Here is an 18,789-nt window from a genome sequence, read left to right as displayed (position 1 = left end):
TGTTAACTTCCCATTTTAAATTATCACATATGGTGATGCAGAGGAATTTAAAACTGTCTACCCTCTCCACCTGCTGGCCGTTTATGTACAGAGGAGCTTTGTACATAAACGGTGTGCTGCTATACAATTGAATAAACACACAGTAATTGAAGCATAATGGAGATTTATTCACAAAACCACCCACAGAGAAAGTAGATCCAATAGTAGATCCAAGTCTGACAAAAAAATATCATAAAAAAATAGACTGCCATTTTGTTTTTGTTTTAAAAGTCCGCTATTTTTCTTTTGTTTCACAATGGGTCATGACAAACCAATTACATAATCCAACATGTGGTGTGTAACGAACTAACATATTCCAGTTGACTATCTTTTTTGGAGGATTCGTTCAAAATATATTCATACTTCCATTTGTCTATCTATGGCGGACTCATTCAGACTCATTAAAAAAAAAAAAAAAGAGGTAATTCGGTTGTGGGAGGGATCTGGGGTCACGTGGAGTGTGTTATACGAAATAACAACGGCTAGCTTGACTGTTTCAGCCAATCAGAATCAAGATATTTGCATGCCATTGTATAATCTATATTATAGCTATGGAGACAATAGTATGGCTCATTTGACAGGCACTATTTTTTTTTATCTCCTTTTTTCTCCCATTTTCAATTTTTCTCCCATCCCAATTTCGTATCTCCCGTGTCTCGAACGCTGTTAGGCCATGCCTCCCACAAGCCGGCTGCAATGTGGACGAAGCCTTACATCACGTGTCCCCTCCGGTACTCGAGGAAGCAGCCGTCGCATCTTTTCACCTGCACAGCGCGATCTCTCAGCGGTGGGGGTCTGCGTGGGAGGGACACGCCGCCCCCGTCGCTTCCTGATTCTGCTGCGCAGGCACACCAACCGACCTGTAGGAGTCGCTGTCCACAACGTCCAATCCCCACTCATCAGCTTTCCCACCCCTAACACTGCCAATTGTGTTAGTATGAACGACCAGCCAAGCTGATAGCAATGCGGAGAGCTGGGCTCGAACCCAGCGTCTCCTGCATTGGTGGCGAGCGCCTTGCCCACTACACCACCTAGCCGCCTATTTATAGTCCAACAGCGACAAACCAGTTCATTTCTACATACTTTCGTTTGTGCGCTATTCCACGCTAAACATCGCCCTGTTTCAAAATAATCCAGTCTCGTTTTCTAGATTGTGAGATATGACGTGTTATATGCATATGTGCAAATCGTTCGGGTTGCTTGCCTGAAACCTATATTTCCAAATCAAAGGCATATACCATATAGATGTGTCTTCACAAAGTCATCATGGGGGGGGGGGGGGGGTCATTTTACGAAGCTGCAATCGTTACCAAAAGCATGTAGGTTCGGTAAAATACGACACTGTGATCAATACAAAAGCATGTTTTAGGTTAGGTAAAATAGACCTAAAATAGACCTTACCTTTGTCAGAAGGTACTACAAAATGAATAATCCCAGTAGTTCTATCGTGATCGCCATTACCGGTGTGCATTGGGCCTGGCTAGAATACGGAAAACAATAGGTTTCAGGCGAGCAAATCGGTGACAGATGGCTGTGTGCTGCTCACTTTGCGGGGGAGGGGATTCCTGCAGTCCGAGGCACTGAGGCACTGAAAGACAACTGAGAGACCCCGTTCAAAAGGTAGGCGATACTGCCACCTGTTGGGATTCGATCGCCATTGCAATTATAACGTAGGCAACGGTGCCAGGGAGACACAGGCAGGTCCGCGCAAGTGTTTAGAATGGGAAAATCGGAAAAAGGATATAAAAACAAGATATCTCGTGTTTGGCGCTCAACGGTTGGATTTGAAACACGAGAAATCTCGTGTTTGGCGCAGAATGAGTTAGGTAAAACAAAAGCATACATTAACATGGAAGCTCAGACAAGCATCAACGATATAATTTTTTTTTTTTTATCTTATGTTGTGGGACTTGTACAGCACTTTGGTAAACTTTGTTGTTTTTAAATGTGCTCTATAAATAAAGTGGATTGGATTAATGAATTAAGTAGCCCCTTTCGTGACTGTGACGCAGCCAACACGGCTGTGTGATTTAATTCAAGGTGGATCGCTCTTGTCGTTTGAACAACTTCAGATTTCAGACTACCAATCCCCCAAATCAAGAATGTTTAAGATGAATGAAGTAAGATTTAGATTATTTGAAATATGGCCTGTGTAGACTAAACTATGCACAGAATTATGTCAGTCTACAAGGTCCGGCAATGTAGACCTTGTAGACTCCACTACAGACCAATTATCAGTGAATGTTCATGCATTTTTAAGAAGGGCTACTTCCACAAAAAAACAAAGAACTCACCAAAACATCTCAGTAGCACCTTATCTAAATGTTCTATTTCATATATGGAGATTCATATTTATTTATGTATTGCATGCATTTCTACATTTTATTTCCTATTTTGTTTATTCATCCCAGTATCTTTCTTTCTTATGTGTGGAATTCTACAAGGCATTTACATTCACATTTACATTTAGTCATTTAGCTGACGCTTTTATTTTTAAAGCGACTTACAAGTTCTGTACGACAGGTCATCAGGAAGGATACAACTCTATCAGCTGAGTAACAATATTCATCAAAGTGTTGCGTGTTACAGTGTAGGTTAGTTTATTAGGACAAGTGCATGACAGTAAGGTTAGTTAGGGTTAGATTTTTTTTATTTTATTTTTTTAAATTTTATTTCAGATAATGGTTGAAGAAGTGCGTCTTTAGTCGACGGCGAAAGATTGGACGGGATTCGGCTGTCCTAACTGGGGTGGGTAGTTCATTCCACCATTGTGGGGCAAGGACTGAGAATAGGCGTGTAGGTGGTGTATATGTGTTTGAGGATGATATCCTTCAAACAGGCAATAGTGATGATATAATTTGGGCAGTGCTGAGCTGGGTTACTTTCCTCCAGTTTGTCCCCCGGCCCCACCCAATGGCCCCATGCCACACACACACACACACACACACACACACACACACACACACACACACACACACACACACACACACACACACACACACACACACACACACACACACACACACACACACACACACACACACACACACACACACACACACACACACACACACACACACACACACACACACACACACACACACACACACACACACACACACACACACACACACACACACACCGAAGTAAAAAAAAACAAAAAAAAAATTGAAAAGAAATTAATAATTTTTTTTCTTTTTTTTTTACTTCGATTTTTTTTTAATGTTCGAAGCTTGTGCCATCGAACGAAGCTTCGAAGTATTTAAGACAGCCCTAGTTACTACTATGCACAAAACAAAGCCAAGACAACAGTTTTGACTGATAAAGTTTGTACCTATTGACGAGGCGTTTGCTAAATTAAAGAAGTTTGACAGAAATGACCCAAGGGCTCAAGCCGCTAGCTTTTAAGCAGTGCTTGGTGGTGCAAATTAACCTAACTACTACGGAGCAATAAGCTTTAGCTGCTCGCGCGTCGTCGTAGGCTTTTAACACACCATCGTGGTGATGTTGCAGGTGACTTGTTAGGTTGGATGTATTATAAGTTGTTGCCCTTTTCCCTCCTCGTGGAACTTCTGCATTGCATTTGTTACAAATAGCAAGCAAACCTTTTTCCTCTGAAACTATTCCCACACTACTGACGCCATCTTTGTTTACATCCGCGCTGCCTCTGAAACTTACGTGGCTACGTCACGGCCAAGAAAGGGAGCGCTGGATTTGTGTAAAACGCCCTCTTCCTAAACCACACGCTATCAGTCGTACCACTGTACTGGCAAAACGGGAGGAGCCTACAGTAAAAACAAACGCCCTTCATCCCAATTCACCCACACCGCATTTTTTTTTACCAAAAAATATATTATATATTATCGGAGCTATCAATAACGTTATCGGGTTTATCGGGATGACGTCATAATTGCTGATATCGGCCCGATAATTATCGTGCATCCCTAAAGTAAATAAAGTATACACTATACACAGGTGCAGTATAAATAAGGTACCCTAACTGGCATGATACGTGGGACGACAGTGACTCAGGAGGTAGAGCGGTCGTCTGGTAATCAGAATGTTCCCGGTTCACTTGGGGGCGCAGCACGTCGAAGTGTCCTTGAGCAAGACACTTACCCTAACTGCTCCAGATGAGCAGGTCGGCTCCTTGCATGGTTGCCTCCGCCGTTGGTGTGTGAGTGACTGGGTGAATGTGAGGAACAACATTTTAAAGCGCTATATAAAATGTACCATTTACCATTTACACAGGTGCAGTATACATAAGGTACCCTAACTGGCATGATATATGTCATACTGGCATATACTGGTGAAATTAGGATGCAGTGGAATACTGTGTGTGTGTGTGTGTGTGGCCTTACCCATCCATAATCATTCTCCTGGGCTCCGACCGCCTGCATGATGCTTCCCAGGATCTGGGCAGGGGCCGTCAGCATGGAGGTTCCAGTGTCCACTACAGCGTGGCAGCCCCGAGAGCACAGGCCAGTCTTCTGGTCTCCAATCTGGAAGCTGCAGATCATTGTCACACACAGTTATCATCAAGTCTTCCTCTTACATTCAGACCCTTGTGCAGAAAGATTGTTCATTCATAGTATCCTCATGGCTCTTCGTGTCAACTAATACGGCGCAGAGCCACAGCTCATTGGCCCACGGTTGTCATTAGACGCTAATGGCCTTTTATTTGATTACAATAACCTGTCATTCACCGACCAAGATGTCTGCGATAGAATATTATGAAAAGTCTTGAACAGAATCAAACAAATGTAAGCAGTAAGTGCAACTATTACTCACATTGTGACAGTATCTAGCAATTTACTGCTTGCAATTTATCCTCGGAGGCAGGATAGCCTAGAGGTAAAGAGGCCGGCCAGTAACCGAAAGGTCGCTGGTTCGATCCCCGCCACTGACAGGAGGGTGTATTCCAGCTGTGAGCTGGTCACTGAAGGGTGGCTGGTATTACATCTACGGTGCCCACTATCTCTGCCTACGTGCCCTTGAGCAAGGCACTGAACCCCAAAACTTCTCCATGGGGAGCGCTGCACTGCGGGCGACCCTGCACTCTGACCTCTCTGTATGTGTAACTAGGAGGGATATGAGGACTGTGTGTATGAGTAACTAGGATGGATATGAGGACTGTGTGTATGTGTAACTAGGAGGGATATGAGGACTGTGTGTATGTGTAACTAGGAGGGATATGAGGACTGTGTGCATGTGTAACTAGGAGGGATATGAGGACTGTGTGTATGAGTAACTAGGATGGATATGAGGACTGTGTATGTGTAACTGGGATATGAGGTCTGTGTGTATGTGTAACTAGGAGGGATATGAGGACTGTGTGTATACCTAGGAGGGATGAGGACTGTATGTGTAACTAGGAGGGATATTTACATTTACATTTACATTTAGTCATTTAGCTGACGCTTTTATCCAAAGCGACTTACAAGTTCTGTACGACAAGACAGCAAGAAGGGTACAACTCTATCAGCTGAGTAACAATGTTCATCAAGTGTTGCGTGTTACAGTGTAGGTTAGTTTATTAGGACAAGTGCATGACAGTAAAGTTAGTTAGGGTTAGGTTTTTTTTTTTTGAGGACTGTATGTATGTGTAACTAGGAGGGAGATGAGGACTGTGTATGTGTAACTAGAAGGGATATGAGGACTGTGTATGTGTCACTAGGAGGGATATGCGGACTGTGTGTATGTGTAACTAGGAGGGATATGAGGACTGTGTGTATGTGTAACTAGGAGGGATATGAGGACTGTGTGTATGTGTAGGAGGGATATGCGAAAAGACAAATTTCAATTCCCTTTGACATTGATAATAAAGTAATCTTCTAATTTATATTACAACCATACTGCTGTTTGGCGTATAAAGGTTTAAGAGGTTCAGACCTTTGAATGCCGATCTGCCAGTAGTTCTCAGAGGTGACCGGGGTCCAGTACATATCACCCCCGTACTTTCTGGAGTCCATTCCTCCGAAAGACAGCTCACTGCCCTGCTGTCCTCCTCTATACAACACAACACAACACAAACTGTAGTGTAAACACCCACACTGCACTCCTCATCACTCCTCATCACTCCCCATCACTCCTCATCACACTCTGTTAACCTTGGTGTTGGCATAAACACTTCTGCTGACATTGTCAGCGTAACCCAAGTCAAACAAATATGTTTCCTTACTGAAAGTATATTGCGTGCCGAAAGTATATTTCCACCAGTATGTAAGTTTCTGAAGGGTATACCTGCACTGTACTAATTCAAAGCACATGTGTAGTTATTCATATGCTGTAAGTGTAATCTAAGTACACTTAAAAAGTGATACTTAACTTACTAAACTTGTAGTAAACCTATTATTTAAAAGTGTTATATTTTTATATATATTTAATATGTTCCTATTGCTATTTTTGTGAGTTTTTCCTTACCTTCGCGTGGGGTATGTCTGGGAGTGTTGCATTTATTTATTTTACATTTTATTTTGGATTTCATGGTGTTTTTTGTTTTGTTCTTGATTTATTGATGTTTCTTCTTGACTTGTTTAAAGAAGACGTGTCCGGCCCATGGCGACATTAACTTGTGTTGTCGGGCCTTACAAATACATTTGATTTGATTATGATAAAAAAAACGATTGATAAATATCCTTTCCGTATATCTGAAGTACTTTTAACATACAAAGTACACCTTACGTGGTTTCAATTTAACACAACCTTAGTATACTTTTGAAACAGATCAAATGTATACTTTTAGAAGATATACTTAAGTATAATAAAATAAATTAAGATTAGTGATGATCTGCTTAAAAGGTGCAATAAATAACCCCCTGGAATATTGTAACTTAAATTTAAATTGGATACATTTTCAGATTACTGTAATCATGTAGTATCCAACCCATTACTCTCCAAGCCTGTGCTTAGTACAGCGTGATTCGCTTCAAGAATAGCAGTAGGCTACTTGTAGTAGCAGGTACACAGTGTACTTGGACCTGGAAAGGTAGAAAGAGAACATATTGTCCGGCAGCAGGTTCTTGGACATCATGTTGTCCATGACTGGTGTCTGTCCTCCAGCCGAGAGGGACGGGTAAGACAGGCCCATGACGCCGTCGAACTTGGCCTCCATGAAGAATTCACCAGACTCACTAGTGCTCAGACCAATCTCCTGGTTGTCGATCACTATGCCACTGACCTGCCAATCAGAAACAGAACGGTGGGCTGTTGTATGTTATTAGTGTATTATACTGTAACCGAGTGGATTTGAACCTGGGACCATAGAATCCACTGGCGGCCGCTCTAACCAGCTGGGCTAAAGGGTTTGACCCTTTCTATCTTTTTTTCTCCCATCCCCTAATTTTTGTCATTATGCCAATTCCCTTCCTGGTCGCTACGCTGCCCTATTGTTGGTCTGAGGAGGGTGTAGACTAACACACGCCTCCTCCGATACATAATGGAGTCACCAGCCGTTTATTTTCACCTGACAGCGAGGAGTTTCACTGGGAGAGAGTAACACGTGCAGAGGTTCATGCTATCACCCCCAGATCCCTTCCCTGCTGAACAGGCCGACCAGTAGGAGTCGCTGTTGCAATGACCAGGACTCACACCCCACTGGCTTCCCACCCGCGAACACTGCCAAAATTGTGTTCGTAGGAGTGACTGACCAAGCCAGAGGGAATCGAACCCAGAGTCTCTGGTGGTAGGCGAGTGCTTAGACCTCTATACTACCCAGCCGATCCAGTAGTTTACAACACTTAACTCCTAGATTTATTGTCAGATTTTGGTTTTTGGTACAGCCCCGAAGAGGGGCATGACAGCATTAGGAGACCGTAGTCCTTGTTAATAAACCACTGGGATGATAGATGTCTGTTGGTCTGATGTCTTTGAGGCTTATCTAGTTTCAACTAAAGCATAATGTACGATTACTGAAACTACACCAGACAGAAGTGGAAAGAAGCGAAAGCATAAAAAAAGAGTCCCATTGCGACTTTTACCCTTTTAAATGGCTCGGAGTGGAAACATCCAGCCATTGGGATCGTGGCAATATACAGCGTGTTAACCTCAAATCCGGAATGCAAGAAATTACCCCCGTCAGGCAGGTTTGATAGAAGATCGATGATTTTCTTATATTTGCTTTTCTCAGGAGATATTCAGCAGAACCCAGGCCCAGTCACCACTCGAAATCAAGTGAGACAACTCGGGCTATTAACGCAAGCAGTGGTGGACACCGCCGCGAACAACACGACCAACGGCAACATTCCTGCACCGTCGCCTTTTCAAATGAACACACAAGAGGCCGCAACGAGAAGGAAGGAACCGGAGGTTTCAACCATGGCGCACAGCACGGCGCGGGACTCAACCAACGGGACAAATACATCGCCTGATAGCCTGCTAGCTAGCAGCACAGCAGCTAGCAGAATCAACCCAGGACAAAGGACCCCCCTACCCCCACCTGGACCACCAGAGGGAAGCAACAAAGCCACCCCCCCGCACTACTGAACCGAACACAGAGGAACAGTACTTCACAACCGGAGACATCAACAAAAAAATTAATTCAAACGGACTGCACATTTTCCATCTGAACATTAACAGCCTAAGACCCAAACTGGCTGAAATCAGACAGATGTTTATTAACGGTAACCATTACTCTAGTGAGGCCTTTAACCAAGAGCTAGAGAGACTGGTCAGATGAGCTCAGTGTTACACAAGTTGAAGAAACATGGCTTGGTTTCAAAACCAAATTCTCAACAATACTAAACAACATGCCCCCCCTAAGAACCACCAGGGTTAAAAATCGTGCTGAGACCATGGATGCACGCAGAAATACTGACCGCTATGAAAACCAGAGAGAAAAAATTCTCTGAAAGTCAGTCAAAGCTTACCAAAAGCTCAAACAGTGATCTCCAAGCCCATGTGTTGCAAAGAAACAGACTAAGAAACGATGTAAACACCATGATCTAATCTGCAAAAAAATATTTCATCAATGACAAAACCGAGGAAAACAAAAACAAACCCTGTGGACTTTGGAAATTACTCAACAACCAACTAGGCTGCAGTAAAAAACTAAAAACCAGATTTACAAACATAAACATAAAGACAGAAAACACTCTCATCACAGACAAGCTGGATGTGGCCAATTACTTAACCCAGTAGTGGTGGGCCTGATCTCTGCAAACAATGAGAGGGCCTACCTGGAAGAGGTAAAGGTTCTAGCGGGATGGTGTCAAGAGAACAGCCTCTCCCTGAACGTCAGCAAAACAAAAGAGATGATTGTGGACTTTAGGAGGTCGGGGGTCAGGGACTACAGCCCCCTCAGCATCGACGGGGCACCGGTTGAGAGAGTGAACAGTAGGCATGTCACGATGACAAATTTTGCTGGGCAATTAATTGTCCCCAAAATTATTGCGATAAGAGATATTATTGCGGTTTTGAGAGACTTTTTTTTGTTTGAGAAATGTATTTCCCAAAAGTAAAAAAAAAAGATCTTTCACTAATATAATGATAATAGCATAATAATGCAAGGAAACCGTTCCACGGGTTAGTTCTGGTGAGTTAAATAGCCTATAGCCATTTAAATTTGTATATGAAATGCTTAATATGTTTAATTAAATATATATTTTTAAGTTAATAATAATAATACTATTTACATTTATATATTTATAAATGTAATATAATTATAATGTAATTATGAATATATAAATGTAAATATTATTATTAACGTACAATATATATTTAATTAAACTGAAGCATTTCATATAAATATATATAGGGCAAATATAACTGAGAGGGCATAATTATATCTCCTCATCTTGCACCATGACCTTTTTACACATACACTGAGGCATCAGGGCAAGTATACTTACCCAGATGCTTGATCTACTGTAATCGTTCCTGAGACACATCAGATTGAAAACAAAGCACGGGCCGCCACCAGTGGTGCAGTTGTAATATGGGAACTGGTGACACACACATTGACAGTGTTATCAAGAAGGCACGACAACGCCTCTACTTCCTTAGGCGATCAAAGTTCAAAGTGAGTCAGAAGATCCTCAAGAACTTCTACTCATGCACAATAGAGAGCATCCTGACTGGCAATATCACCTCCTGGTTTGGTAATAGCACTGCACAAGACCGTAGCAGACTACAGACCATCAAATACACCCACAACACACACATCCACACGCACACACTCACTTTAAATAAACAACACACTGTAGCACCCATTTATTGGCATCAATCTCATGCACCTCATTGCACCTCACCACCACAAGGTGGCACCACAAGCTAAGCTATACCTCACCATTTCTACACTGTACTGTATCTGCATTGTATAGACTGTACATATACTGTATATATGTATATTGAACATTTTTGTTTTGTTTAGTTTACACTTGTTTATGTACTTGACTTTCTATTTTATACTTATATTATACTATTTTATCTTGTTATTTTATCTAGCACACAGGAGCAAAACAGAAAGAAGCATTTCATGCAAAAGTATTCTGTATTTCTGTATGACAACTAATAAAGAAACTTGAAACTTTGTTAATAAACTACCCTCCCACTCAGGGCATTTTGGGGTAGAACACATCATAGCCTTCTAGAAAAACCTAGGGGTCCGCAAAGACGACTTCAAACTTGAAACGGTAAGAACAGATGAAGTACTAAAAAAACTGAGCACCCTCCAACCTAACAAGGCCACTGGCCATGACAATATCCCCTCCAAATTCCTCAGAGACTTAGCAGCCGCCATCACCCACATAATAAACCTCTCCATAAAACAGGGACACGTCCCCAAAGACTTCAAAATTGCGAGAGTAACCCCCCTGCACAAAAAAGGCAGCAAATTAGACCCAGGCAATTACCGCCCTGTTTCTATTCTTACCTCTATCTCGAAAGTCATGGGAAAAAAATTCTACGAACAGGTCGAAACCCCACGAAAGAAATTAACTAATCTACGAATTCCAATCTGGCTTCAGAACATCCCACTCCACTGACACATGCCTTCTCTATTTGAACGACCACATCAAACAAGAGGTGGAAACGGGCAAATACTGCGGCATGGTCATGCTGGACCTCCCAAAGGCTTTCGATACTGTCAATCACTCCATTCTGATTGACAAACTAAAGCGATTGGTTTTGATAGTTCATCAGCGAGCTGGATGCAATCCTACCTGGAGGGGAGAGAACAGATGGTGGAGGTAAACAGTACATTATCCCCCCCCCCCCCCTCCCAGTGAGCTGTGGTGTTCCACAAGGAAGCATACTAGGACCGCTACTGTTCCTAATTTATGCAAATGACATGTCATCAGCTTGTGACTGCAACTTGTTCCTGTTCGCGGACGACTCAGCCCTGCTGGTCTCTGACAGGGACAAGTTACAGGTTGAAAAAGCCCTCAGCTCTGAACTCGGCAGAAATCTGCACCTGGCTCGCTGATAACAAACTATCATTACACCTGGGTAAAACAGAGTCCATTCTCTTTGGATCAAATAACAAACCCAGCAAGGCCAACGGCTTCTCTGTTACAGTGGGTAACAATATTGTCACAAGGAAAGATGAAATTACATACCTGGGTTACATCCTAGAGGCAAATCTTTCCTGTGACAAAATGGCAACCAATGTAATCAAAAAAGTCAACCAACGAACAATATTCTTGTACCGGATCTCCTCTCTGGTAAACAAGAATACCCTGAAGACTCTAACAGGAGCACTCATTCAAGGGTACTACGACTATGCTTGCACCTCATGGTACCAAAGCACATCAAAGGCACTAAAAACAAGATTACAAACCACAAAACAAACTGGTCAGACTACTGCTTGACCTTACTCCTAAAACCCACCTCACCCCTGCCCATTTTGACAACCTGGGATGGCTTAGAGTAGACGACAGAGTACAGCAACTTGCAATGGGCCTGTCTACAAGATACACTACACCACTAAGGTATCCATGTACATGTCGAGATACTTCCCAACGATCAGTGAATACCATGACCACAACACCAGAGGGAGTTCCACAAATCATGTCCAACCCAGATTTGGCTCAAACAAGGGACTAAACACGTTTCACAATTATGCCACAACAATGTGGAACGCCCTACCCACAGCCGTAAAATAATGTGAATCCCTACCCACCTTCAAAACCGCTCTAAAAAAGCACCTACGGGAGGCCGCAATTCGAAACTGGCCCTGGTAAATGTCCAAACCCCCCAAATCTACAGTTTCAACCCCCCCCCCCCTCCCAACCCCCCCCAATCTACAGTCCCCCCCCCTTAAATGTATATATTCTCTTTTAGAAACTCTGTCTGTAAATAAGCAGTACTGTATATTTGTATGTCATGTATGTCATAAATGTTATGAATTGAAAATAGGGGACCCTGATGTAAACAAGACGAAAGTCTTTCTCTGGTCTGCATCCCCTTAACAATTCTGTGTATTGAGCCGTACTGTATTGTACCCATTCTGCAATCTGTTAATAAAATGTTCAATCAATCAATTACTCAGACTTACATTGACGGTGTCATATGCAAAGATACCCTGAAGACTCCCAGATCCATAGGGCAGGTAGAAAGACCTGCCATCGGCCTTGTAGGTTGAGGACTTCTTGGGGTTGAACCTTCTGTGCATGTCTGAGAAGAGCATAGAGCAGGATACACGTCCTTAAGCCTGTAGAGCCTTTTGACCTCACATTACCATACATAATTTAATCATCAGAATTTATGTACTTAGTTTTACATGGTAGTCGATGTTCCCAAAAGACCTACCATCTTAATGGAAGCATGTAATTACACTGTGTGTGTGTGTGTGTGTGTGTGTGTGTGTGTGTGTGTGTGTGTGTGTGTGTGTGTGTGTGTGTGTGTGTGTACTTACTTTTAGGACCATAACTGAATAGGAATGTGAACATGGTCAGAAGCAGATGAAAGTCACAGTAGATATTATATATTGCCTATATTACTAATGACAAAATGTAAAATGTAAACTGTAGATAGAAGATGATGCTGTTCATGAGTTGACGCCCAACATGTGTCTGTGCTGCCGGGGCTGTGCCGACAGGAGTTATTACTTACTGCAGGTCTCAGTGTTGCAGTAGACACTAGGCACCCACAGGTTGGCAGAGCCGGTGTCAAACAGCACTTGGAAGGACTGGGGCGGAGTGCCGATGCTAACGGCTCCGTAGTAGGTGGTCTTTGGAGCACATTCACAATGAAAACAATAAGGAATAGGAAAACAAAGACGCACTCTGTATATTATCAGGTTTGCCAATTGTCATCTGCCGTGCTCCGATTTCCAAATCGCCTACAGTAATTCCGTCTCTAGAAGAAGAAGTCTTCATTTGTCATGCAGAAAACACACACATAAGATGGGCGACACACAGAAAGGCCCGGGCGATACCCCATCTGGGTACCTGGCAATCCGGAGACTTGGTCCCCAAGCAGGAATCGAACCCAGGACCCTCTTGCTGTGAGGTGACAGTGTTAACCACTGCACCACCATTGTCAGATTGCTAGCGGGAAAGAGGTTTGAGGAAGTATGGATCAAGCCTTAGTGCTAAATTCTGATTCATTGCTCAGATCAGATTTTTTTTTGTTTGACTGTTCACATTATTTTTTAAATGTGGCCAATGATTCCAGTGTGAACTGGTCACGCTCCTGAACTGACCCGCATGTGCACACGTCTTTGCTTCCACAGAAGTATCATCACAAATAATATGGTAAATACCTCCCTGTCCCTCCACTGTCCACCTCCATCACAACTGTCTTCCATGTTTGTATTCACAGAGTGACTCCCGCCAGTGCAGAATTGTGATGAATGTCAATCCAGAGTGACGTAAAAGTCGCATGAATTCCGACATGACTGTTCAGACTGAGGTCTCATTGCAAGCAATTCTGACCTGTATCTGATTCAGGACCACATATGAAAGTGGCCCAAATCAGAATTGAAAAGATCAGATTCCATGAGGATTTGTGCTGTTCACACTATCTGATCTGAGTCACATGTGAGCAAAACAAAAAATCTCATTTGGGCCATTTCCGCCTGCAGTGTGAACATAGCCTTAGTCAGTTATTATCCACAATGTGTCAAGTCAAGTTCAAGTCATGTTTCCTTATTGGTCGTTATGTATGTTAACACATGGTCAACAGTACAAATGAAATGTGTTTAACGAGAGAACCAGCTCAGCAGTTAAGAGCACTAGAGGCATTAGAGGACTAGTCACCCAAAGATAAAATAAAGTGAGATAAAAAAATAATAATAACAATGGAATAACACAAGTATGTGACTTGAGGTTATGGGGCGTACCACTAGCAGCAGTAGTTGCTTTTTGTGTCTCGTATTTAAAGGTAAAATATGGAAAATACAGCAAATACCATGATCACAGGAGCCATGAAAACCATTCAACCAACTCATCTGCACATTTGTTTACACTGTTTACATTTCTTATATTTTTATATTCAGATTTAATTATATCATTTACACTGTTTTTTTTTCTCATATTATTATATTCAGATTGAATTATATTTTTTACATTGTTTCTTTTTCTCTTATTCTTATATTCAGATTTAATTATATTGTTTACACTGTTTATTTGTCTCATATTTTTATATTCAGAGTTAATCATATTGTTTACAAATAAAGTGAGATAAGAAAGTAAATAACAATGGAAAAGCACCAGTATGTGACTTGAGGTCCTGGGGCGTACCACTAGCAGCGGTAGTTGCTTTAACTAGGGACTCCTTACGCACATCAGCGTAGTTGTTGATGTACACGGTGGCGCCGGAGCCCGCCAACTCCGTCTGGTATTTGAGGGCCGGGTCCTGGTAGGGCAGGTGGGTCCCCTGCTCTCTCAGAGCCTCACGCATAGACTTATGCTTCACCAGAGGGATCCTGGGAAAACGACCACACAAACATGCACGGAGTGGTACCTATCCACGTCTGTCTGTACATACCTGCATATAATCCTTTTTATATATCTGTAGATACCATATCTATTATCTGTACATATCCCTAACCTACTCATTTCAAACCTTTATTCATTCTCGATTTCTCGAAAGGACAATTGAGGTCACCCTCATTTTCAATGTCGTCGAGACTTACAGACATTTCAATACATCCATTTTTTACAATATAATAAATATTAATAACTATCTATATAGCACTTTTCACACATGGACTGCAGTCCAGAGTGCCCCACAGCAATTAGTATAAAATGAACATAGGCATAAAATCAGTTGACAGAATAAAAACAATGCAATCATTGCAGACATAAGAATAGGTTTAACCACATAACATGCGCCCAGAAAAGCGGCCATTGTTTTACTTGAACTTGAGGACTGTATACTTTTTTTGCAAAGCTTATCTTTATACTTTATGCTTATAGCACATGCATAAGCCTGGTCTCTTTTGAAAGATAACATTCTGAAGTTCCTTACACAATAAAGAAAAATCACTTTTAGTGCTAATGAAATAGAGTAACATAGGGCTGAACTTGAGTTGTACTTGTACTTGTGTACTCACGTTTTTCTGTAGTAGTTGCAATATCCAAAGAAATAATATCCCAAAAACTTGGTATAAGCTGGAAAAAGGTGTCCATAGCCTGAAGTCTTATGTAGTAAAAGGTCACAATTTCATAAAGATCCGTTCAGAAATGGGTGATTTAGAGCGATTTTGGTAAACTGTGTAAAAAAAAAGAGTTCTCCAGTAATCCATTTCCTCATTGACGGCAATGCATTCCGTGTATTTTTCACTTCCTGTTTTCGCTCGTAAATTTTCACCTAGATCCCTGATTCGCACAACCACATATCGGGTATCATTGGAAAGCTACACTCATTGGCTCATTTTCGCAATCGGCGAATGACTGACAGTTCCAGAGCCTCGGAGTCAGGGGTGGTAATCTGACACTGGCATGTACAAAGTCGCACACCTGACATTTCGGCATGTAACTTGTGAACCGCTGAACGGATTTAATTTGGCTTTAATTCTATATATTATATGTTTTATAAAAAATGCAGACCCTCGCCGGTAGACGCTCGCAAAGTGCTGTATCGCACTGGTGGGCAAATCGTCGTATATACAGGCCATTGCATGTTACGGGCCGTTGCATGTTAACCGGATAAAAGACAATAAAAGTAGTCGCTTACTCTTACTAGTTATGCTGCTGGTCAGTAAGACTTATTATCTAATCTAGCTCCCACAATTTTTTGCAATACTTGTTTGTTTTAGGGTTTGGATAATTCTAGAACAACTCTGAGGTGAAAGTGACATCTAGTTTAGAGGTAGAGATGGAGGTGACTTACTGGATGAGCGCCTCAGTGAGCACAGCACAGACCAAAACAACGATGAGACACTTCATGATCCCTGCAGTACTCCTGGTCGGATAGGCCTGCACTGGGATCAGAGCAGGCCTTATATACTGACCTGTCAGCCCCATATCAGTCTGTTATCAACAGTCGCATCATAACAGTCCAGACAAGGTGACCCTCAGCTCCCTTTTACTCCAGACTCAATGTTCTGGCTTTAGAGATCAAGTGCTGGATGTCTGAAAAACTCCCTGACACTGAACGAAGGGAAAACAGAGGTCATTGTTTTTAATAGTGCCCCCCGGCCCCCCTCATCGACGCACTTGGTCCCTTGGGTCCAAACCTCTCCACCTCTGTCAGGAACCTCGGGGTTATCTTTGACAAAAACAGTTTTTACCACCTCAGACTCCTGGCGAAGACAACGGCATACCTCTCTCAAAACAACCTAGAGACGGTGATACATGCCTTTGTCACCACTCGCCTCGACTATTGCAATGCCCTCTACACAGGCATTGACAAATCCCTGCTCCGCCACCTACAGCTGGTGCAGAATGCAGCCGCACGCCTCCTCACCAAAGCAAAAAAACATGAGCACATCAGCCCAGTTCTGGCCTCGCTCCACTGGCTGCCTGTTCGTTTTAGGATAGATTTTTAACTAGCTCTAAATGTTTTTAAATCACTCAATGGCACGGCTCCTCCCTATCTATCCGAGCTCCTGCACCGCCACACCCCCCACAGATCCCTTAGATCAGCCGACCAGCTGCTATTGGTGGTGCCTAGAACTAGGCTCAAGACTAGGGGAGACAGAGCCTTCTCCGCTGCAGCGCCTAGACTGTGGAACAGCCTCCCCCTCAATATACGGGCCGCCCAGACCTTGCAGGTTTTTAAATCACTTTTAAAAACCTACTTGTTCTCCCTGGCCTTCCCCCCCACTTAATCACCACTAGAATCCTGGCCCCTTTTTATCTTCTTTGCTTTACTGTGTCCTACCTGTTTTTATTACATTCATTGTTCATTCATTTTATATCTTGCATCGTAATATTTTTGTCTCTTATCAACCTGCCTGTGAAGCACTTTGGTGCCAGCTGCCGCTGCTTAGAAATGTACTATGTAAATAAAATTGACTTGACTTGACTTGACTTTACCACTATCTAGTATACACCCACCGTTCCTGTGATAGCAACATCAAACAGACCTGCCCCCCCCCCCCCCACACACACAGCCAATTTCCTTTACGATAACGTGATAAGATTGCACATTATTCAGTAAAGGGAACATTTACATTTAGCTGACGTTTTTATCTAAAGCGACTTACACATTGTGTACAACAAGTCAGCAGGAGGGGCACAGCTCTGAAGGTTAAGGGTCAGTGGTGTTCATCCAGCAGTGCCAAATTTGAGTGCTACACTCTGAGTGCATAGTATTATAGACATAGTAGCGTAGTGGGTAGTAGTATAGGCATAGTAGCGTAGTACATAGTAGATAGTGGTGTAGACATAGTAGCATAGTACATAATAGTAATAAACAGTAAGAAGTTTCGTGTTTTGTTTGACTTTTAATTCAGATATTGATTGAAAAAGTGTGTTTTTAGTCTACGGCTGAAAACTGGGCGGGTTTCAGCTGTCCCGACTGAGGTCATGACAAGTAGTGATGTCACCAGTGAGGCGGGTCTTTTTGCACTTCCTCTCTGCAGCTCTCAGGCTCCGTCTTTCTTTTCTCTAACTGCATTCATCAGCCACAGTCTGGGTCTGGAGCGGCTGGCAGGCTTCCTGGCGAGGAGGCAGAGCTTGTCGAAGGAGGTAGAGAGGGCTGAGAGGAGGGTGGAGGTTGTCGTATCTGAGGGGAGAGCAGAGAAAGTCTCACTCAAGAGTAGAGTTGACAGGATATCAGAGGAGAGGGTGGAGGGTATCAGGGAGAGTATGTTGCGTCTGAATGAGACTATTTTAGTTGGATCAAATACTAGTCTACTGCTCAATGTAGCAGCAGTCAATCTTCATATACGGTGAACAGAACAATACTGCAAGATTACTCACGCTTTAACTGTGGCCAGTTGATACACATTTGGTTTTAGTCAAGTACATTTATTTGTATACATTATATGTCTCAATGAGCGTCACAGGCTCACAATGGAACAACACTGACTTAACTCCCAGTGACCTTAACCTCCCACAGAATAAACAACACGAGGCGCATGAACAGCGTCCATAGTGATAGCATCGTCGACATCCAGCGGGATGCCAGCCAGGGCAATCACAAGGCATTACGACAAACACACTCCATCCATACCAGTCTTGTATGGCAAACTATAACTGTTTCATATACTTGCTGTATTAACTTCACTTCACTTGTAGTGAAGCACTTACCTAATGCTTCTGTACGGTACCATGACCACTCACCTCACTGTGGCAAATATCACCGCTGTGTCTTGTAGTAAAATGTGGTAAATACAGTAAATACCATGGTCACAGGAGC

General features: G+C 42.7%; 2 protein-coding genes across 2 annotated transcripts in view; one reads left to right on the top strand and one right to left on the bottom strand.

The window, feature by feature from the left end:
* The window catches only part of LOC311244773 (gastricsin-like), a gene marked incomplete at both ends in the record, with an annotated part of 36,087 nt that extends 19,717 nt beyond the window's left edge, over positions 1 to 16,370 (bottom strand). The window contains 7 exons of the mRNA XM_084334460.1: positions 4,401 to 4,548; positions 5,932 to 6,048; positions 7,020 to 7,219; positions 12,533 to 12,651; positions 13,090 to 13,207; positions 14,764 to 14,905; positions 16,315 to 16,370. Of these exons, the coding sequence (XP_084190586.1) occupies positions 4,401 to 4,548; positions 5,932 to 6,048; positions 7,020 to 7,219; positions 12,533 to 12,651; positions 13,090 to 13,207; positions 14,764 to 14,905; positions 16,315 to 16,370 (900 nt within the window). The remainder of the gene's footprint in view (positions 1 to 4,400; positions 4,549 to 5,931; positions 6,049 to 7,019; positions 7,220 to 12,532; positions 12,652 to 13,089; positions 13,208 to 14,763; positions 14,906 to 16,314) is intronic.
* mapk8ip2 (mitogen-activated protein kinase 8 interacting protein 2) overlaps positions 1 to 18,789 on the top strand; it is a gene marked incomplete at both ends in the record, with an annotated part of 182,922 nt that overhangs the window by 50,881 nt on the left and 113,252 nt on the right. The window lies entirely within an intron of this gene.

The sequence above is a fragment of the Notolepis coatsorum genome (assembly GCF_963971535.1).
Source record: "Notolepis coatsorum genome assembly, chromosome: 18".
In the NCBI taxonomy this organism is placed as follows: domain Eukaryota; kingdom Metazoa; phylum Chordata; class Actinopteri; order Aulopiformes; family Paralepididae; genus Notolepis; species Notolepis coatsorum.
The sequence above is the reverse complement of the archived record's forward strand: the minus strand, read 5'-3'. Positions and strand labels throughout refer to the sequence as shown.